This window comes from Arvicola amphibius, chromosome 5, assembly GCF_903992535.2.
Source record: "Arvicola amphibius chromosome 5, mArvAmp1.2, whole genome shotgun sequence".
NCBI classification, from domain to species: domain Eukaryota; kingdom Metazoa; phylum Chordata; class Mammalia; order Rodentia; family Cricetidae; genus Arvicola; species Arvicola amphibius.
The window spans coordinates 135645390-135667907 of NC_052051.1; the positions used below are offsets into that span (position 1 = coordinate 135645390).

The following is a 22518-nucleotide window of genomic DNA, read 5'->3' on the forward strand; positions in this document are numbered from 1 at the left end:
TGTCTTAAAGCCATTCAGCTTCCCCAGCTCTTCCCTCCCCATTCTCCACCACCCCACCTGGATCTTTACCATCAGACAGTCCCTCCCACCAGGTCTCAACTAGCTCTTACCCAAGGGGAAAGCCTGTCTGGCCCTGGGCAGTTCCATGCTGCTGCCCCGTCCGACACTTGCTGGGGCTGGCAGTATTGCTCTCATAGGTCTTGCTGCAGCCAATAATGAGGGTTTGCCCCGTGGTCTGCCTTTGGGTACAGTGGTGAACAGGTCAACTCTGGAGAGGGGGAGGAAAAAAAAACAACCATGAAGGAAAGTCAGAAAATCTGGATAAAGTACAGTATGATTAATAAAAGCCCAGAGACAGAAATTGGGGCTAAACTTGAAGGTCAGAAAAGCAAATCAGCCAGCCACTGGCTCTTACCTCTACCTCAGTCTGAAATAGTGATCCTGCTTCCAGGAATCTCAGAATGAGACTGTGTGTGAGAGCTGTCTCCTCCCATTTTATATTTCTCTGTAGGGCTGGGATTAAAGGCATGCACCACTACTGCCCAGTTTCTATGACAAACTAGTATGGCTACTGGGATTAAAGGTGTGTGTCACCCGCCTTTAATCCCAGCACTCGGGAGGCAGAGGCAGGCGGATCTCTGTGAGTTCAAGGCCAGCCTGGTCTACAAGAGCTAGTTCCAGGACAGGCTCTGAAAAAGCTGCAGAGAAACCCTGTCTCGAAAAACCAAAAAAAAAAAAAAAGGTGTGTGTCACCACTGACTGGTCTGTAAGGCTGACCAGTGTGGCTGTTTTACTCTCTGAACTTCAGGCAAGCTTTATTTATTAAAATACAATTGAAACATCACTACAACAAAAGAAGGAAATCAAAGTATAATATCCAAATTAACAACTAAGCCAGTAGGCTTTAGACAAATTGAATTCAAATTTAGCCTTTATAGTTCGGGCGGTGGTGGCACACACCTTTAATACCAGCAATTGGGAGGCAGAGGAAGGTGGATCTCTGTGAGTTCGAGGACAGTCTGGTCTACAAGAGCTAGTTCCAGAACAGGCTCCAAAGCAACACAGAGAAACTCTGTCTCGAAAAACAAAACAAAACAAAACAACAACAACAAAAACCCCAACAAATTTAGCCTTATAAGCCATTTTATTCCTGTTAATGTACAGTTTTTAAACACAAAATGAGAAGTAAATATCTATATCAGTCATCACAAAGACACAAATTAAATGAGTATTGTGGTGTGCCACTATAATCCTAGAAGAAGATAAGGGGTTCAAGTCATCTTCAGCTGCACAGTGAGTCCGAGGCTAACCTAGGCTACATGAAACTCTATCTCAAAAACCAAGTAAACAAATAATATAAAGTATAGAGAAGTATCTAAGTATGTAATAGCAACAGGCATTATAGTTATAACACATAATTTGCCTCTAATTAGGACACTACTACTTGAAGTCTATTAAGCTCTCACACTAGGGCAGCAAAGACATCGTGGCTAATACACCTCACCTGTTCTTAATTTCTGCAGTGCCAGTGTTAAGCACAAGGGCTGAATCATGGAAAGCCCGATAGTCAGCTCCTAAAGAGATGCGTGTCCCATGCATGTCCCAAATAGCAGTCCAAAGGCCACAGCTTCATACTTTAGTATACTAAACTACCTTCAAAGTAGACTTGCTTAAGGGAAAAGAGGGATGGACTTAGAAGTACACCAACTATGCTAGTATAGGAGCTGAAGAGATCCAGTAGCTAGCATTTGCTGCTCTTGAAAAGGACCCAAGTTCTACCCCTGCACCCACATGGTGGCTAACAACTATCAGTAACACCAGTTTCAAAAACCCGATGTCCTCTTCTGGTGTCCATAGGCACCAGGCAGACACATGGTTCACAGACATACATGCAGGCAAATACTGACGCACATACAATAAAAATAAATCCTTTAAAAAAGCAAGTAGGAAATACATGCATACATAAACAGGCTTGTTTAAAATTTACACAGTAGAGAATTGGAAATATTGACTATCCCTGGGAAATAATGAGTACATAATGGGACAGAAAGAAGATTTTAAAAAAATATTTCTTATACTTTTAAAATATGAGCTATGTGAAAAAATTTTCTAGTAATTCAATCAAAAGAAAAAAAACCTTTATAAATCCCAATAGAAACCATATGTGGGGAGCTGAAGAAATGGCTCAGCATTTAAGAGAACTGGCTTTTTCCCCTAGAGTTCCTGAGTTCAATTCCCAGTACCCATATGGCAGCTCCAAGATCAGACACCCTCACACAGATATACATGCACAGCAATGCAGATAAACTAAAAATAAATAAATTATTAAAAAAAAAAAGAAACCACATGTGGAACTATGATACTTTGTAGAGACCGGTTCCCCAGGGGAGGAGGCTGTCCTGTGCACGCCGGGATGTTTAGTAGTTCTTTCCCTCTTGGGCACTAGCAGCAAACCTCTCCTCAGCTGTGACAACCAAAATACCTCCCAACACCGCCAAAACATCTCTGGTGGGCAAAGCAATCTTTCCTAGTCTATGAGATACTGTTTTTCATTTATTTTTTTAAATATCCAACTCAAGGTTTTTCAGAACTAATCAAGAGACATCAGGTGACTATGTCAAAGATCAAACAGAAGCCAGAGATGGTCAGGACTCACTGAGTCTGACCACCAGCCAAGGAATCCTACCAAAGGATGCCAAAATAAGTCCTCTTTCTAATCCTGTATTCTGGACTGGTAATACATGGTGGGTTTTTTGTTTTTGCTTTTTAATCTCTGACCACATCCTGTACCGCTGCTTTAGGAGGAGCGACAAGAAAAGATGCACAAGGAGTATAACAGCAATGTATGGACGGCAGAGAGAGGGAAGGAAGTCACACCGCGTCTCTAAGGGCTGCTGTGATGACATTCACAAAGCAAACACGGGCCCTTGCTGAGCTGCTGTTCTAAACACAGTCCCAATAATATATAATTACACTGGCATACCCTGGAGACTTTTTCTGAGCTGGAAGTAAAGTGGAGGTGCTGGTCCCCTCTGCTGATGGTGGTATGTCTGGTCCAAGACTGTCATTCTCAGTTGTCCCCAGCGTGACATCAGCCTGGGTACTACTCTTGACAATTGATGTCTTAGTTACCGCTGTACCATGATTCCCAGGAACTTCCTTGACGAAAAGATGATCATCGGAGATAATCACTTCCTCCCACTCATTCTCCTCGCCTACTTCTCTTGGAGGAGCTACAGTTAAGAGCTGGCTTACAGCCTCTGAGTTCTCCAGAGTCAGTTTTGAGGCATTTTCCGGAGAGGGCTTTTGCTCAGTGATGACAGGCTGCTGACCTCGTTTGATCACAGAGCCTTTGGAGGGGACACCGGGAGCCAGTTCCACTTTGACTTTGCTTGCCTTTTCCTAGAAAGAACAAGAAGACCTTATATGCATAATGGCATCTTGCAGATGACAATGACATTCAAAATATTCTCTAATTTGATTCCCTTAAGAACGCATGAGTAATAAATAAGGACACTGAGTCAGGTCAGTGAAGAGTCAGGATAAATTGACTTTACGGCTTCTGTTCACTAGAGTGTTGGACACCTCAGGAACTGATCTAGACTTTCCTGACATGTCCCCTTTTCACCACGCATTGGCTCCGACTGCTCCACGTCCACTTCTCCCATCTAGAAAGAAGCTGTTATCTTGTAGTCTTAAGTTGTTTCCTTGGTGGTCCTTCCATGAGACTCAGTTCATCCTAATGTGCTCAGGTTCATGTTGTTTCCATTCTCTTGGAGAAAACCTTTAGCTCCAGAATCTTTCAGGTAAGTCATATATGAATGACTCGCACATTTCTAAAACTCAAATTAATCCACACACATTAATTATGTTAGAAGTCTTACTATGTACCCTAAGCCAGCCTAAAACTTGCTATATAGATCCATATACCAATTTGGCCTCAAACTCTTAGATATAGGACGACTCTCAGCTCTATCACTATGTATGCCTGCATGCAGCCAAGCTCCCTGTCATGAATGAACTGAACCTCTGAAACTGTAAGCAAGTCCACTCAGTTAAATGTTTTCTTTATAAGAGTTGTCACGGTATTGGTATCTCTTCACAGTAATAAAAAACCTAGGACAGTTACATAGCTAAAAACTTGGAAAACAGAAGTTTGAACTCTAGGAGTAAACTTTAGAACTACATTTTTGCTAGTATTTCCATCTCGGGTGTCTCCCAAAGATCCAAGGGAGGCCACTATTAGGAGGTGGTGAACCCTACCAGGTGGGGCCTAGAGGGAAGTTTTAGACCACTAGAAACATGCTGTTGAAGGGACTGTGGGATCCCAGAGCTTCCTAGCCATAAGACAAATGGTTCACAAGTCCTCTTTCTTCTTCTGCCTACACAATGGCATTAATGCTGCTATAAAAACCTTTCTGGGGGCTGGAGAGGTGGCTCAGTTGTTCTTCCAGAGGTCCTGACTTCAATTCCCAGCAACCATATGGTGGCTCACAACCATCTATGAAGGGATCTGATGCCCTCTTCTGGCATGCAGGTGTACATGAAGATAGAGCACTCATATACACGAAACAAATAAATCTTAAAACAACAACAAAACAAAACAAAACTCCTTTCCTGTCTATTCTAGTCTTCCCTCAGAAAGCCTTGGTGCTTCATGCAAGACTAACATTTACAATGAGCAATCATTCATCATTTTGCATTCATTTTAAGCATACAAAACCCAATAGGTTTGGCTACAGAAACAGAGAGATAGGAGGAAGAAGGGATGGTGGAAAGGGTGAACATGGTAAAGTCAGAATTTGACTACAGAAAATGTAAAATAGGTGCTGAGGCTATAACTCAGTTGTCAGAGTGCTTGCCTGGCATATGAAAGGCCCTGAGCTTAATCCCCAGCACCATGGAAACTGAGCATGATGGTGAACACTTGTAACCTCAGTACTTGAGGCAGAGGTACAAAGTTTAGATGTTCACTAGTTTGAGGCCAAACTGTCTCAAAAAAAAAAAAATTAAAGGGGGAAGGAGGAAGAGAAGGAGGAGGAAGAAAGAAAGAAAAGAAGGGTAGTGGAGGGTGTGGAGTGGAGGGTGTGGGGTGTAGGGAGAGAGTAAGCATACCCAGAATAGACTCTGAATATCAGCTTAAGGACTTTCATTTTCAATAGCAGCTATTAAAAAAGATCTTGAGCCGGGCAGTGTGATGCAGTTTACAATCCCAGCACTCAGGGAGGCAGAGATAGGCAGATCTCTGTGAGTTAGAGGCCACACTGGTCTACAGAACGAGTTCCAGGACAGCCAGGGCTACACAGAGAAACCCTGTTTTGAAAAACCAAAAGGAAGGCTGGGCAGGTGGTGCACACCTTTAATCCCAGCACTCACGAGGCAGATGCAGGCTGATCTCTGTGAGTTTGAGGTCAGTCTGGTCTACAGAGGGATTCCGGGACAGGATCCAAGGCTTCAAAGCTACAGGGAAACCCTGTCTTGAAAAACAAAAACAAAAACAAAAACCAAAAAAAAAAAAAAAAAAAAAAAAAAAGAGAGAAAAAAAGGGAGAGGATCTTGAGCTAAAGAATGAAAAGATACAAGTAAGCCATCATCAGACAGAACTAGTTAGTGCAAACTGTTAAAATTCAAAATTAATTTAAATGGAAGTGAATAAATTACCACACTGTAGTCATTTGTGAAAAATTTTGTAGCAATTATGCAGTTCAGGTAGCTTTGAACTCACTAAGTAGCCCAAAGTGGTTTTAAATTCCCAACCCTGCCTATCTCCCTAGTGCTGGGATTTCAGGTATGCACCACTATACCTGGCTAAAGATAATAGTTTTAAGAATGCTTAATGGTGGGCCAAGAAGATTGCTTAGGTTACTTGTCACCAAGTTTGATGAATCTGATCCATGGCATACACATGGGAAAAGGAGAGACCCAACTTCCAGAAGTTGCCCCCTTCCTCCATGTGTGTGTGTAATGGCTAGGCATACACACTTACGCATAAGATAAATAAATATGCTGAAGAAACAATCAACTTAGTGGCATAAAATAAATGGGAAAAAAGCTACATAACTTAAACACAAGAAAATGACTAACCAAAAAACATTAAAATATTAACAGATGACTTTTCTTTTGATGACACAAGATTGTGTTTAACTTTTTAACTTTTCTTTTCATTGAAGAAACTATTGATAAGCAAAATGATTTATCTGCAATACTAAAAATGAAAAAGGTGGCCGGGCACTTGAGCACAAGTGTGAGGACCTGAGTTTGTCAGCCCAGCACCACATAAACCAGGTGTAGTGAGTTGCATCTACAATCCTAGGGTTCCTATGGATAGATAGATGAGGGGTGGAAATCCTAGCTTGAGGAACACTTTATCCTGGCATATCAGAAGTGAATAACAAAAGAGATCCTGTCTTAAAGTAAAAAGCAAGGACCAACACCCACGGTGTTTTCTGACCGCCACGAGTGACACAGCATGTATGCACTTGAACTCACTCAAACTAACAGGCACACACACCCAAGAACATCACACACACTTTACAAAGACTGAAAACAAGTCAGGGTTAACTTAAAAACAAACAAAAACACTGAATGAATCTTACCTTTGGTATCCACTTCCCTCCCAGGAAGTTACCACAAGTTGGGCACTTAGGTGGCTTGTGCCTAGTGACATAGGTAAAGGAACAACCTGGGCTTGTGCATGCCCCATGGCCCCGGCGGGTATATGTAGTAGTCTATAAACAAACAAACAAACAAGAGTTAAGACCAAGAATCCAGTCCAAGACTACTGACTACTATAACCACAATATCCAGAGGACAACAGCTTAAACATTCACGACACCATAGAAGATCTGTTAGAAAGGTCCTTTGGTACAAACTCCTCAGGGCTACACAGGTGATGGCTATTAATGAACATGGTAGTACACAGTACTCAACACTGTATCAGAATCTCATTCTAACCCCTTAGCAATGTTTGCCATTGTGATTAATACTGTTGAAATGTTTTGCCTCAAATCATATAGTGGGGTTGGAGTGATGGCTCAGTGATTAAGAGCACTGGCTGCTCTACCATGGGCCCAGGTCTAATTCCCAGCACCCATATGGTGGGATTACAACTTTCTATAACTTCAATTCCAGAGGATCTGACACCCTCTTCTGTCCTCCTTGGGCACCAGGTGCAGATGTAGCACACAGACATATACACAGGGAACACACACAAACACACAAAAACAACAAAAACATCAAGGAGATTTTTAGTTGGGTGTAGTGCCGTACACCTTTTAAACCTGTAATCCCAGCACTTGGCAGGCAGATCTCTGAGTTTAAGGCCAGCTTGGTCTATATGGTGAAATGTTTATTAAACTGCTAATCCATAATTTCTCTAGCCCAGGCAAAAGCAATCTAAAATACTAAACTGTCACTAGCCACCTCTGCCAGAAGGCATAAGGAAAAGCTGCCCATCATTGTGGCACCATGGCAAGAATAAATGCCAAGCGGAGTAGCACTTAGGAAAGACACCAAGCTTTAGGTTCCAACTTTGCCATCGACACACTGAATGACCAGGTAAAGTCACTTGGGTTTTCTCCTCTGGAAAAATCACATCTTCTTCTGGTCACAGAGGTATGCCAAGGGGCAAATGTCAAGAATGGGGAAACATGCATAGTAAACTGTAAAGGATTTTACAGTTCTGAGATTATTATAATCAGGACAAAACCTCTCTCATCTTTTCCCAGACTAATCTAATACTAATAAAGACTGCATGTCAAATACCTACAGAAAGCAGAATACAAATGTAAGGAAGGCAGTCCTAGAAATAGTTATTGTGAACTTGGAAACACTCCTCAACAGCAGCCTGAAGGAACAGTAACACTAAACAAAAATGTTGATGCTTAAGGCTATTTCAGCCTTAAAACACAGGAAAGTGACATGAAACATCTTTCTAGTAGAGCCTGGCTCTTGATAGAACAGCCACTTCCAGGAAGATAAGGTTTCCAGAAAAACAGCCAATGTCTCCGTCAGTCAAGCTGCAGTGGAAGGTCCTATTTTAAGATGCTGCTACACAAACATTAGGATCTGAGTTTAGATTCCAGCACCAGTGCAGAAAGGTGTGTTCCTAGAGTCCCAGAGCTGGAACAGGACAAAGGTTAGCCTGACACTGAGTCTAGCAAATTAGTGAGCTCCAGGATCAGAGATCCCAGTCTCAGCAAGTAAGGTGCAGAGACAGGAAGACATGTGACATCAACATTTAATTTCCATGCACACACGTGTATGTGTATACATACACACACTGCAGCAACTTTCTCATCCAAGGATATACTACTCAGCTGGGCACAATGGCACATACCTGTCCCTACCATGTAAGCCCCCCTTTATAATATATATACACCTATTGATTTCATTGCTCTAGAGAACCCTAATATGTATTTTGGTACCAGGGATGGAGCTAAATATTTCTAGACTATATGGCCATGTGGTTTAGAGGCCTTTAGGCCTGGTTTATGCAAGAAATCAAGAAGTTTAGACCTATGGGCAACAAAAGCTCTAGAATCTTGTAAGCAAAGCTCACTAAGCAATTCTGGTGGAAGTTTAAAACAGTATGCCAACAGAAATGCAGGCAGTAATGGCCTGATTTATCAAGCTTCAGAGAAAACCAAGGGCTATTGAGAACTGGGCTAGAATCCATTCTATTATAGTCAGAAAAAATATCTGCAGTCTGCCTGTGTCCTGGTAACTTGAGTAAGGCTGAATTAAACGTAATGGACCATTTCTTTAGCAGAGGAAATCTCAGGACACCACAGCATTCAGGCTGCAGCATAGCTACTGCCCACAGCTCTGATTCAGATCTACAGTGAGGGGGAACAAAGATATGAATATACAATTTGAGAGGAAATGAGTGAGGCAGGGATAGAGAAAGTAGCTGTAACTCTTAACGAGAAACCTTTAGTTCTAAACCAGGACACAGGCAAGGTGGCCTGAAGGCAAGACCCTACCTCAAAGGCTCCAACTCTTGAAAATGCAAATTCAGGAGACAGTCTGGACTGGGAGATAGGGTGAAAGAGCTCTCTACTCAAAAACAATCACCTGGAGAAGTCTTCCCAGGTCCAGCTGCCAAGGCACATAGAGGCCACTAAAGGTTTGGCATGTGTATGCAGGACTACATCTTGACTGAGCAAGACAACGTAGCAACACTTTCTATATGGTTTTGCAGACATGCAAAATCAAAGATTTATGGGGCCATAGAGGCCTACACCAAAGATCCAGAACGCCTCTGTGGCCAGGTAACATGTAGCAAGACCAGAGTCCCCACAAGGAGGCCCAGAAACTCCTGTGTGATGGTAAAGATGCAATGGAGACCTCAGAATGTTGGAGATGCTAGGATTGTGGGATGTCTGCTAAGACTTCTGGCACAGACTGGCACATGCTCTGCAGGCAGTAGAACTGGAGAATAGGTCTGCCTAAGCCTGTTGGAGCCATGATGATGCCAAGACAAACCCTAGCTCCTGGACATGGAGCTATAGGGTACAGTGTTTGTCCTGCTTCGTTTTCATTCAACCTGTCCTTGCTATCCTGCCACTCCTCCTGCCATTTTACTCTGTGCCATTATATGCTGGAAATACCTTTGGTTTTGCAAAGGCCCACAGTTAAGAGACTGCCCTGAGCTCTTGGAACAGACTCTGGACTCCGTGTTAGAATGGGTAAGACTTTGGGACTCCTGGGAGATAAACTAAATGCATTCTTCATTATCAGATGGCCATAAACCTTTTGAGGGCTGGGGTAGAATGTTAGGATTTAAAGGTGATTGTGGGTCCAGCAGAGTGGCACACACCTTTAATCCCAGCACTTGGGAAGGCAGAGGCAGGGGGATCTCTCTGAATTAAGAGGCCAGCCAGGTTTACATAAAGATATTGTCTCAAAAATAACAACAGAAACAAAAATTTTTTAAGTGGTTGTGAGCCGGGTGGTTGTACACGCCTTTAATCTCAGCACTCGGGAAGAGGCAGATGGATCTCTAAGTTGGAAGCCAGTCTAGTCTACAGAGCGAGTTCCAGGACAGTCAGAGCTACAAGGAGAAACTCTTGTCTTAAAAAACAAAAACAAAACAAAACAAAACAAAAAAACAGTGACTGTGTCTCAGTGTCACAACAGCAAGGGGTAGACTTGGGAATGCTAATTTTCATGTCAACTTGGGTAGATTCATAATCAAATAGGAGACACCTCTGGGTACGTCAGTGGGAACATTTCTGGAGAGATTTAACTAGAGGAAGACCCAACTTAAATGTGGGCAGCACCATCCCAAGGACTGGAGTCCTGCTGAATACAAAGGGAAAAAGAAGAGATCGACCTGATCATTCAGCTGTCTGCTTTCTAACTAGAGATACCGTATGACCTGTAGCCTCACATTCTGCTGCCGTACCGACCCACGACTGAGGCAAAAAACCCAACCAAAACCAAAACCAAACCTAACCATATCAAATATAAATGCTTTTCATCAGACTGTCTTTGTTTTACATCTAACTACATGCTGCCTATAAAACAGAACAAAACCTTAAATATAAAGTTACAAAATGGCTAAAAAAGCATGAAAACAAACTAGTTGCTAATAGTAACTAATAAAACCAAAACTAAAGAACAACACAGTAGGCTTCAGAGCAAACAACATTACTCAAGGTCATTTCATAATAATGAAGTGGCAATTTATGCAGATGATATAACAATCCTAGTGTTATGTAAATAAAGTCCAAATGTATGGAATAAAAACTAACAGGACTTTAAGAAGAAACAGAACATTCATAGTGACAGCTGAATGCCTTCTCCCAATAGCTGACAGGACAGACAAATCAAAGATCAGCATGGATACAAAGGAGTTGAACAGTATTATCAATTATTCTGACCTAATCTGATATGAACGCAACATTCTACTAAATAAACAATGAAATCTACCACTTCAGCCAGGTGTGGCAGCACAGGTCTTTAACCCCAGCACTTGGGAGGTAGAGAGAGGTGGAGGACTGGTCTACAAAGTGAGACCTTGTCTCAAAACAAAACAAAATTAATTTCTAAAAAGTCCCCCTTTTTACTACATACTGCCAGGGACTAAGTAGTTCAGAATACCATTTATAATAGCACCAAAATCATGAAATATTTAGGGATACATCTAAGCCTAGAAGTTGCAGTGTGTGATGGGAAAACATCAACTGAGTCAAGAAGCCAGAGCCCTGGTTTACATCCTCGAGGATTTCAACTCCTCTTTCTCTGGGCTGTTTTAGCATCTGTGTGGTGATAATGCTTAACTAGATCAGTGGTTTCACAGTGTTCTGAAACCTACCCTCAGGATGTTTCAAGAGGTCTATATACTTGGGGGAGTTCACAGCTACTGGGGAGCTGTACCTACAGGGCTTCTGACAGTCAACACGTGGTCCAGGGAATTCCAAACTGCTGGGCTGGCTCCCATGTTCTAAGGCTTTAAGACCTTGGAAAACTATTTTTAATAGGAGAGAATGCTTATAGAGCCCTAATTCCCCACTACTGACCAGTTTGATGGAGGAAGGGTTCTCCACAACCGAGTAAGCAGGCAGAGGCAGCATGATGAACTGAGTGGTTGGAGCAGAGGAGCTATTCTCACTGGAATCCTGTGCACAATGGAGAGGAGAGTTAAACAGTGTGCAGAACACCCAAGGGCATCCACAGTACTGGAAGGCTGCATCGAGCACAAAGCGCCGACAATGTGCTTATCCAGCATGCTCAGCAAAATAAACAAGCACAGTTATCTCAAAATAAGATAACACAGAAACGAAGAAAAAATGACTACAACAGAAGATGTGCTATGATCACTTCACAGGTGAGAAAACCAGAGCAGTGATGGCTTAGGGACCCCCAAGATCTCATAAGCACTCAGTAAAAAAATCCAATTCTTCTGACCCTATTAACATATTCTATAAGTGGTATTCCGACCCTATTAACATATTCTATAAGTGGTATTCCGACCCTATTAACATATTCTATAAGTGGTATTCCGACCCTATTAACATATTCTATAAGTGGTATTCCGACCCTATTAACATATTCTATAAGTGGTATTCCGACCCTATTAACATATTCTATAAGTGGTATTCCGACCCTATTAACATATTCTATAAGTGGTATTCCGACCCTATTAACATATTCTATAAGTGGTATTCCGACCCTATTAACATATTCTATAAGTGGTATTCTGACCCTATTAACATATTCTATAAGTGGTATTCCGACCCTATTAACATATTCTATAAGTGGTATTCCGACCCTATTAACATATTCTATAAGTGGTATTCTGACCCTATTAACACATTCTATAAGTGGTATTCTGACCCTATTAACATATTCTATAAGTGGTACTGGAACCATGGCTCAGTGATAAAGAGCTGGCTGCTCTTCCAGTGGACCTGGATTTGTTCCCAGAACCCACAAGGCAGCTCAAAATCGTTCTTTACTGCCTCCAACCAGATCCGTGGCAAAGATTTACAATCATAAAATAGCACCACGTAACAAATAAAACAGATATAATAGATCTAGGATAGAGCTCTTTAGGCTACCTGTTCTCTTGTACCCAAGTCATCATGTATGCTGTAACACATTGCCCCCCTTATCCTGAAGGGGACTACCACTCCTCTAGGATGCTATCCTATCCAGGGAAGAAGAGGGCACTATAACTAGGACATTGTGGCAGTTTCCCAGAATCAATGAGATTTTTGCTTTCATCTCAACCAAGAATCCCTTGGTATAGCGGAGAAGAACTTATTTAATTAAAAATTTGGGCAATAAGCACCTTTATCCACTGAGCCATCTCACTACCCCAAGAGTTGTCTGACTTTCTCAGGTCTTAGTTCCATAACCTTGTCCTTAAAGAGAATTTTTCTTCCTATTCCCATATAAATCCAAAGTTTCCTCCATTAATTCTCACATATAGTTCAAGATGCCATTGTGGTTTTTTTTGTTTGTTTGTTTGTTTGTTTGTTTTTAAAGAGACTTTAGGGCATAAAATCCTGACTGGCACTACCAGCATGAAGTTCTTGGCTTTGACTCACAGACAGCTTAAATCCATTTCCAGCTCTCTCACTAATGTACTTCACACACTATCTTATGTTAGGAAAACTCTCATTGGGCTAGACTGAGAGGTGGTAAGATGCCTGAGAAGCTGAGAATTCTGGAGCAAGTCCAAGGCCTAGAAACACTGAGTTCTTACACCTATACCCTCCATTATAAGAATGCCAGCAAGCAAAAGACATTCATGTAAAGCCACTTACCCTCATGACTGTTACCACTGACAAGCTCTCTCCAACCTGGGAGTGTGGCACAGTCAGGCTTCCAGTGGGGACATCTGGTGAGCCATTTACTAAGGTCTCTTCAATTACCAGGCTTGTCTGGTAAGGTTGGTGGCTCTCTCCTACCTCCAAGGACGCATCCTCCAGGAGCATATCCTGGCTGAGGATCTCTGAGGTGGCAATCTCCTGCACAGCGCCTGGCTGGGAGAGGGCTCCCACCTCCTCAGCCAGGGCTTCCACAGCGAGGCACTGCTCGGCCATGCCTGCATGGCTGGTTACTATATCCGGGGAAGCATGAGACATGAGAGCAGATCCTTTAGGAGACATCTGGTTCTGAGCCACACACAGCTCTAGCTGAGGGCAGCTCCTGTCTTCCTGCAGGGTGCTCTTGGGAATGATGATGTAATCCGATCGGGGAAGGATCTTTCGGAAACCTGGGATGTCCGGAACCACAGCAGTCAGGGCAGAGAGCTTAGAGTTCTGAGAATGAGAGAAATAACCAGAGATGAATGGATGAGGAGCTCAAGTCGTTTATATTATCCCTTTTTTCTTTTTTCAAAAGGAACCAGACTCTACTGCCCTAACTCAGAAAAGATCAGCTGCTGTCAACAGCAGTGTCATCTTCATTGGGATGAATGTACTTCACTTGCTCAAGAAACTGTAGAATGGATTAGACTCTGTTGTTAGGTCTTTTCAAAGTTCTAGGGATTGAATTGAGGGGCTTGCACATCCTGAGGAAATACGCTACATCTATGGCACTGTACTCTGGGTAGGGCACAGATTTTGGCTTCCAAAACTGGGAGCATGAACACCGAGTCTACACAGTCTTGAGCAAATTCTTTTCCTTCTTGAAGCCTCAGCAACCACCTGTTTGCTTTTTAGTGGTTTTCTTTTTAAGGAAAAAAAAAATTACCAAAACAAGTATTACTAGAGTAGCAGACAGTTTAAATAAGTATGAAAAGCAACTATACAGAAGATTGAGATGGAACTCAAGATGGCACATCAGGATTCTGACCTCAGTAATTCTTCCAAACTTACAAGGATGAGCAGGCCACAAAGTTAAGAAAGCTTTGTGAGAGAAATGAATTATGTATGATGAGGACTATAAGGCCCTGAATATGTTAACGAGGTACAGGGAGGAGACCTAACATCTTAAAACTCAGAAATTTGTTGAAATTTGTGATTTAATTTTTCTCTAAAATAATAGTATTAGTATTATCAGTTAATACATGAGAAAATCAAAGTCAAAATTCATGAGGTTAAAAGTCCAAGACAAAATTAGTAAGAAGTAAAAACCCAAACTCTGCTTTTTATTTTTCTTTTAAAAGATCAATATCAGTTCCTAGAAACAGCCCCATATAGCAAATCCATACTCAAAAGGGGAATTAATGTTTGATTTTTTTTTTTTGAACTTAAACTAAAAGTCATCCAGTAAGAGAAACAGAACAAAGTGAATAGTTAAATACAAACCCAAGTTTAGTGGGAAAAAAAAATTCAAAGTACCTTTTAAAGGCACACTAAAATCAATTACAAGAACATCTTTGGAGATCTCAAAAGGGAGGTTGATGGGACTACTTAAGGCTCAAAGGCAGCACTCAAAGGTAAGAGTTAAAGAAGCACTCAGACGAAATGTGAAGGTAGACAGAACTGGGTCCTCTATGGAACTGCAGAGGTAAAGGAAAATGGCATTTTCAAAACACCCTTAGAAGAAGACACATTAGGGCAACAAGATTAAGTGGTGGCAAACACAGAATTGTCTGGACTAAAAGAGTCAGAACAGGACTACATGACAAAACTATACAGACTTGAAGGACTAATGCAAAAACCACAGGTCCTGCACTGAGCAGGAAAGGCCATCAGTCTCTCAAGATGCAAAGTCCCACCCGCACACCAGGCAACAGAGGACAGCTCAGCACAGAAACTTTGCCAAGTCTCAGTGCATCCCAGTGCTCATTAACCAGCACTTTTTCTTCTTACATGGTACTGGATTTTTGTTGTTTGGTTGGTTGTTTTGTTTTTCGAGGCCGGGTTTCTCTATGTAGCCCTGGCTATCCTGGAACTCACTCTGTAGATCAGGTTGGCCTGTCTCTGCCTCCTGGGTGCTGGGACTAAAGATGTGTGCCACCACAGCCTGGCTGGATCTTAAAAAAAAAAATGTTTTATATTTAGTTATTTTACATGTATGAGTGTTTTGCAGGCATGTATGTATGTGCACCACATGTATGCTTGGTGTCCAAGGTCAGAAAAGGGCATCAGCTCCCCTGGAAATGGAGCTACAGATGGTTGTAAGTTGCCATGTGGGCAGACCAGGATCCTGCACAGAAACAGCCAGGTATTCTTAACTGCTGCACCATCTCTCCACCCCTAGTACTGGATTTTTTTAATCTACTGAAGAGTAATACTTATGGATTAGATCACAATCTGCCAAGAACTCAGATAAGTGATTTTCATTATATATTTTAACTTTATCTATTTAGTTTTATGAGTGTTTTGCCTAGATGTCTACACAGTACATGTGTGCCTAGTGTCCTCAGAGAGTTTATTAGGAGGATTAATCCACCTGGAACTGAGGTTACAGATACTGTGAGCCACCACTGGGTGCTGGGACCCGAACCCAGGTCTTCTGTAAGCACAGGACGTGCTCTTGACCACTGAGCTATCACTCCAGCCCTACATTGTACATTTTAAATATTATGACTGCCTACGAGTTCCATTTTGCAGATGAGAAAACTTATCAGTTCAAATACTTAAGTGATTCTTCCAAAATTACTTACTGATGGTAGTGGTGTAAATGAGTAAATATAAACAAGCACACGAATAAGTTGGGAAAAAAAATCACTGCAGATGATGTAAAAAATTCAGTCTTGATAAAAAAAAAATCATTCCAGAGTTAGTTGAGATTATTAGATGAAAAAGTTTTGCTGCCTTTATTTACTGTTTTAAAAGAGGCTGGCTCTAAGGATGGAACCCAGGACAATTATGCTAAGCACATGCTCTGCCACTGAGTTCAATTCCCAGCTCCTAAGAATGCATATTTTAGAATATGGAAGCCATAAGGAATAGGTATACTTTTCTTATATTTTACCTTCTCAGTCTTACCTTTGCTGGGGTTATATATAGACTTGTTATAAACAAATCATCTAGCAGCAGAAATATATCCTAGCATCTTCATCTTCTAGACAGTAGATTAACACAAAGCTACTGGAGGAGGAAGAGGAATATCTAGACAGTAGGGACAAAATAATCTGACTGGCAGTGACAGACAGACTCAGTTAAGAAAAAGTCCAGTTCTACTACAGATAACTAACTGTTGATATTTTTGTTCTTTACATTTCCAAAAAAGAAACAGGAAACAACTAAGCTTAAAAAATAAATAAATAAAAGTTTAGGTTAAAAGGTTTTGGTCTGCAATCATGACAGAGTTCCCATGGGAATTTCAATGCTAAAAAACCCAGTTGGGGCCAGGCGGTGACGGTGCATGCCTTTAATTCCAGCAATTGGGAGGCAGAGGCAGACAGATCCCTTTGAGTTCCAGGCCAGCCTGGTCTATAAGAGCTAGTTCCAGGACAGGCTCCAAAGCTACAGAGAAACTCTGTTTCAAAAAACTGGAAAAAAAGAAAAAGGCCAAAAAAAAAACCCAAAAACCAAAAATCCAGTTGGGGAAGGCATAGAGCTCACTGGCACGAAGTTTGTCTACTATGAATGAAATCCTGGATTCTGCCACCAGCACCATCAAAACAAGTGTATTCTGTCACTGTGAATTAGAGATAACAAATGGCAGATAGACATCAACCTAAATTCATCCTCACTGGTTCTTTAGTTCAAGGACTCAAAGCCCCAGTCACCATCAACCTTGGCTTTAACCCTGCATTTCTCCTGTGTATAGTTCAAATGCTCATGGACCACACAAAGCAGTTTTACTTTACTGCTTTTCATACAAACCTAATTCCTGATTGTTACACCAGGCAAAACAAAAGACGAACTATAACACATTCAATTAGTAATATGAAAACACAGTATAGAAGAAATGCCTATCTAAGCCACTGTATCAAGGAAAAGATATTACTATAGGATAAGGAGCTTCAGGTTACGGTAAAGATCAGAAAAGGAACCAGAGGCTCATTATAAAGAACTCAGAAAATGTCAGCTCTCTGTACTGTTGCATTTAAAAAGAATGCAGAGCATCATGAAAACAGACACAAAACCTGACTTAAGAAAGATAATTTAAAAGCTTCTCAAGAAGTTAGTAAGAGTCATGAGAACAGAGGAGCTGGTCTCCCCAGGTCTTTACCCATTAAAACAATGGGGGGGGGGGCACTAAGAAAAAAATACTTACAGGATCCAAACCTTCTTTTTCTAGTTTGGCTTTCTCCAAGTAGTAACTCCTCTCGGCCACACTGAGGAGCCTCCAGCTCTCACTTATCTTCTTATTGATCTCGGACTGTGGTAGGTGGGGGAGCTCCTGCTGCACTTTCAAGTAGATGTCATAGTAGTATAGAAGGTAAGCAGACCTGCAGAAGCAAGAAGGGCCCTTACTTCATCTAGTACTTGCTGGTTGGGGCGTTAGTCAAAGGCCAACAAAGCAAAGTCAAACCTCTCAATTCAAAGCACTGTCTCTAGACAAGCAAAAAACCTCTGTAGCACCCCCAGTCATATAATCAAATGTAGTCAAAAATGAGGGTTCTGTCATTCCACTCACAGGCCAAGGTCACAGCAGAGGCTGACTACCCAGGTTTATTGCACACATACATCACTCCTCTGTCTTTCATCAAAAATCTCAACAAGGCTGAGTGAGAGAAGAAAGCAAGTAATTGTCAAAAGTGGTCAAGTGCTAGTAACATCAGTCAGAAGTTTTAGTATTCAAAGTGAAGAAGAAAATTAAAGTGGATAATATCTGTAGAAATCGCTGGCATTACTTATAACTGTAATGTTCTAATGCCTATTTTAAATATTTAAACAATGACAGAGCAAAAAATAACACAAAAAAGAATCCAGATTCTAGCATTACATGGTATAAGTTCCTCTACAGTCTGGAAAGATAAGCAAAGTCTGTCCCTCTGCACCCCCAGTCTCTTTCTCCCCCACAACAAGCCCACTCAGACTCTGACAACTGCATTCTAAATGAATCTTTATTTTCTTCAACTCAACCCTCCAAGTTGACCTGTTGAGAAATAACATCAACAACCAAAATATTAAAGCTAACCTGGGTTTCTTGGCCTTTTCTCCTTGTATTTTATACTTTTTCTTCTTCTTAGGTGGCCCAGGGGAAGTGTAATAAGCTTCCTCGATTTCTTCCATCACAACAGTTACCTCAGCACCATCATACGGCGCATCCATGGCTAGAGAAGAGGGAAGTCAACAGAAAACTTTAAGTACCCAAGGCAAAAGGAACTGCAGCCTGCAGTGCGAATCAACTCTGCCAGGGTCTAAAGGTTTAGATATCTCCCCAGTTCAAAAGATCCTAACAAGCACATGTGGTACTTGATTCTTACAGATTCGAGGGCTCCATTTCAGCCTTGGGTGAGACTCTAAAAGGCAGGAAATCGAATGCTTTCAGTTAGTCTTTTCTTCAGGCAAATCAGGGACCACAGGTTTTGAGAGTCTTTGATGAAAATTTCTTAAGAAACCAAACTTTTTTAAAGAATACCTGGCTAAGAGTTAGAAATTCTAGCCCTACCCTTATAGTTTTATCACTTTAAATAACAGTTTCAACTAAACGTCTAATAAGGAACTTTATATGGAAGAGATTTACTCTGCCAGCTTGTGTGATTTGAGGCAGGTCTTTGAACTACTTTAGATTCTGTTACCCCTTTCCTGCATGTTAAAAAAGTGGGTAGGGGCTGGAAAGATTGCTTAGTGGTTAAGAGCAGTTATTAGGTTCCCGGCATCCGTGTGGCAGCTCACAAGCATCCACTCCTTCATTTCCAAGCTTCTGACCGGCCTCCACCACAGGCATTAGGCATGCACATGGCACACATACATATGCAGGCGAAACACTAAAATAAATACAATAAATAAATCCAATTTAAAAAATTTAAAGGAGGTCTCATCTTCCCAGACTTGTATCTATGTGTTGGGGTTTCCTGTGGGCACACATAAGGCTTAGGCTCCTAACTAAGGAATTTATTGGTATAATAAACATCAATACCAAAAGCAACTCGGGAAGGAAGAGTTTACTTTAGCTTTAGTTCTGTATCAGAGTCCATCACTAATGGAAGTCAGGACAAGAACTGAGACAGGGGCCATGGGTGAGGACTGCTTACTGACTTGCTCCTCATAGATTGCTCACTCTATTTTCTTCTTCAGGTTTTTTTTTTCTCTTCTTTCTTTCTTTCTTTCTTTCTTTCTTTCTTTCTTTCTTTTTTATGAGACACGGTTTCTCTGGCTGTCCTGGAATTTGCTCTATAGACCAGGCTGGCCTCGAACTCAGAGATTGACCTGCCTCTGCCTCTAGAGTGCTGGGATTAAAGGCGTGTGCCACCACTGCTTCAATCTGTTTTCTTATAGCACCCAGGACCACCAGCGGTGGTCCTGCCCACAGGGAGCTGGGCCCGCCCACATCCACCATTAGTCAAGAAAATGGAGGTTTGCTCACAGAATCACCTGGTGGGAATATTTTCTCAACTGAGGTTCCAAAACAACTCTATGTGTTGAGCTGACATAAAAACTAGCCAGCAGGACACACAAGGGAGTGGGTTCAAGTGTGTGCATGTGGAGCTTCCCAAACTGTCTAGGCCAGCCGGCTCTTGAGCCCAGCACTTTCTTAACTCAGATTCCTATGCTGACCCACAATAAGTCTTTCACCAACCAGACCCATTCACACAGATTTTACAAGACAAGACTCAAAAGAATTTAAGTCACATAATTGTTGGAGAACAGCCAAGTACTGTACTAATGAAAGGGTTCATTATTAAAGACTATCATCTGTAGTGAGATAGTTAGCAACCTACCCATGGCCATGAGGCCCAAATATTGAAAATAGGTTTGTAATTAAAAAAAAAATTCAGCTCCTGGTCTTTTTCTTCACGTTGTGCTGTCACCAAACTTGACAAGCAATTTTTTATACAAGGACAATTCAATAAACTCTGATGGAAATGGTCTCTATTAATCTTGTCCAATATAGTAGCCACTAGTTACAGATCATTATTAGGCACTTGGAATCGGACTGGCAGCCAAAAATGAACTAATTTTCAATATGATGAACTGTAACTGTATAGTGGCTACAGTGTAGGACAACACAGATCTAAACAGTAACCTTACTGACATGCTGGAGCATACTTGTAATCCCAGCACTTGGCAAGCAGAGACAGGAGGATCAGGAGTTAAAGACCAGACCATGGTACTCAGATACTGCCTCAAAAACCAAAGCCAAAAAATAAACAGTAATTTGACAAACCAACACAGCTCTCTGGTGTTAGCCTAAAATAAAACAAACAAACAAACAAAACCAAAGCAGAATGAATTTTTGTCTAGAAAAAAAAAACAGGCCTAAAAATATGAATGAATGAATAGTTCACCGGGGTCAAGCACTAGATTGCAATTTCACCTCTCAATCCTTAGAGGGAGAAAGATCCCAGAATAACCTGAATTTTATAAGTGGGGAGCATGGTTCTTGAATATCTCCCAAACATATCAGGAAATAGAACTGTGGCAGTAAACACAAACAGGACCCACAGGAGTGGCATGAAGCCCACACACAATTTAGATCTCACAAAAGATAACTGAGAAGAATAAAGATAAAGGGGAATCCAGGAGACTTGGATGCAAGCTGAAATTCTTACCACTTGAACAGAGATACGTGTGTTCCATACCTTAAATGTCAGCTGTTTTTTTAGGAGCTGAGGATGAATAAACTGTGCCTAACCCTGGGAGCTAAGAGCCCTTCCCCCCTTTTTGGTCTTTTTCTTATTTTTGCGGGGGGGGGGGGTTTCCGAGATCTTTTTCTTATTTTTAATGGGGGTGTGTGTGCTGTGTGCATGCATGTTCGTGTGGGTGAAAGTATGCAGTATGTGGTGAGCCAAAATTAATGTCCAAAATCTTACCAGATCACTCTCTTTTCTTTGAAGCAGGGTCTCTCACCCAAAACCAGAGATGGCCATGACTAGCCTCCCGGGGCTACTATTACAGACAGGCCATCACACCCACCCAACACACGTGTGGTTCTAGGGATCCGAGCTCTCACTCTCGTACAAGAGCTTTGCCCGCCGAGCCATGTTCCTAGCAGCCAAGCAATACTTCTGACAGACGTAAAAACTAAACCCCCTCCTCTGCTACCCCTAAACACACAATTCACCCCACTTTTAAAAAATTACTATTTATGTGCATGGGTGGTTTTGCCTGCATCATGTATGTTTGTGCACTACACGTCTGCCTGGTGCCCACAAAGTCCAGATGACTTCATCAGGTCCCCTGGGACCTAGGTTACAGATAGTTGTGAGCTACCGTGTGGGTGCTGAGAAATGAACCTGGGGCCTCTAGAAGAGCCAGTTCTCTGAACTGCTGAGACACTTCTCCAGCCCAACTCTTAAAGGTACACAGCAGGTTACAAACATACTCCTAAGATGTTTTATACTTGTGACTTCTCTTCCACCATTCTTCTCTAAAAATGTAATGGTGTGGGGGGGAGCAATGGGGAAGCTCACTTCCTAACAGTCATAGTGAAACCTAACGAGACAGTCCACACTGTGGCTCTATAAGCAAATGGCAAATCGGTTAACGGCAGGTGCAGTTCACGTCAAGGGCATATGGGGGTCAAACTTTTTGCCCTATATATAACTGACTCCTTGGCCCTTAACAGCCTTGTGAAGAAAGCAGTTATTACTCTGGCGGAGCACCTGTATGGAAAGAATAGACAACGTGTTTTAGCGGCCAGAACTAACCAAGTTAGTTACACCTTGGGGCATGAAAGGATTATCTTGGGTTTCTGTTTGTTTCACTACAGTGTCCTACACCTGGTCCAAGTCTGTTTTCAGATCTAGGCCTTGGTAAAGCAAAGCAAAGAGGTGCAGAAAAATATGAAGGTTAGAAACAACAGGGTGTGGTGGTGTGCCTATAGCCCCAGGGCTTAGGAGATGGAACCAGGGAGACCGGGAGTAGTTGAAAGCTAATCTCACCAACTGATGAGTTTGAAGCCAGCCTGGGATGCGTAAAACCCCGTCTCAAACACCAAAACAAGATGAGCAGGGGTGGGGCGTCTTTTGAGGATATAAGATCTGAGACCTAA

General features: G+C 41.9%; 1 protein-coding gene across 1 annotated transcript in view; it reads right to left on the reverse strand.

The window, feature by feature from the left end:
* Hmgxb3 (HMG-box containing 3) overlaps nucleotides 1-22518 on the reverse strand; it is a 43024-nt gene that overhangs the window by 19626 nt on the left and 880 nt on the right. The window contains exons 2-8 of the mRNA XM_038329507.1: nucleotides 18499-18634; nucleotides 17632-17806; nucleotides 13278-13775; nucleotides 11526-11624; nucleotides 6597-6728; nucleotides 2984-3402; nucleotides 111-268 (exon numbers count right to left, since the gene is read on the reverse strand). Coding sequence (XP_038185435.1) covers nucleotides 111-268; nucleotides 2984-3402; nucleotides 6597-6728; nucleotides 11526-11624; nucleotides 13278-13775; nucleotides 17632-17806; nucleotides 18499-18632 — 1615 coding nt within the window. The 5' untranslated portion in view covers nucleotides 18633-18634. The remainder of the gene's footprint in view (nucleotides 1-110; nucleotides 269-2983; nucleotides 3403-6596; nucleotides 6729-11525; nucleotides 11625-13277; nucleotides 13776-17631; nucleotides 17807-18498; nucleotides 18635-22518) is intronic.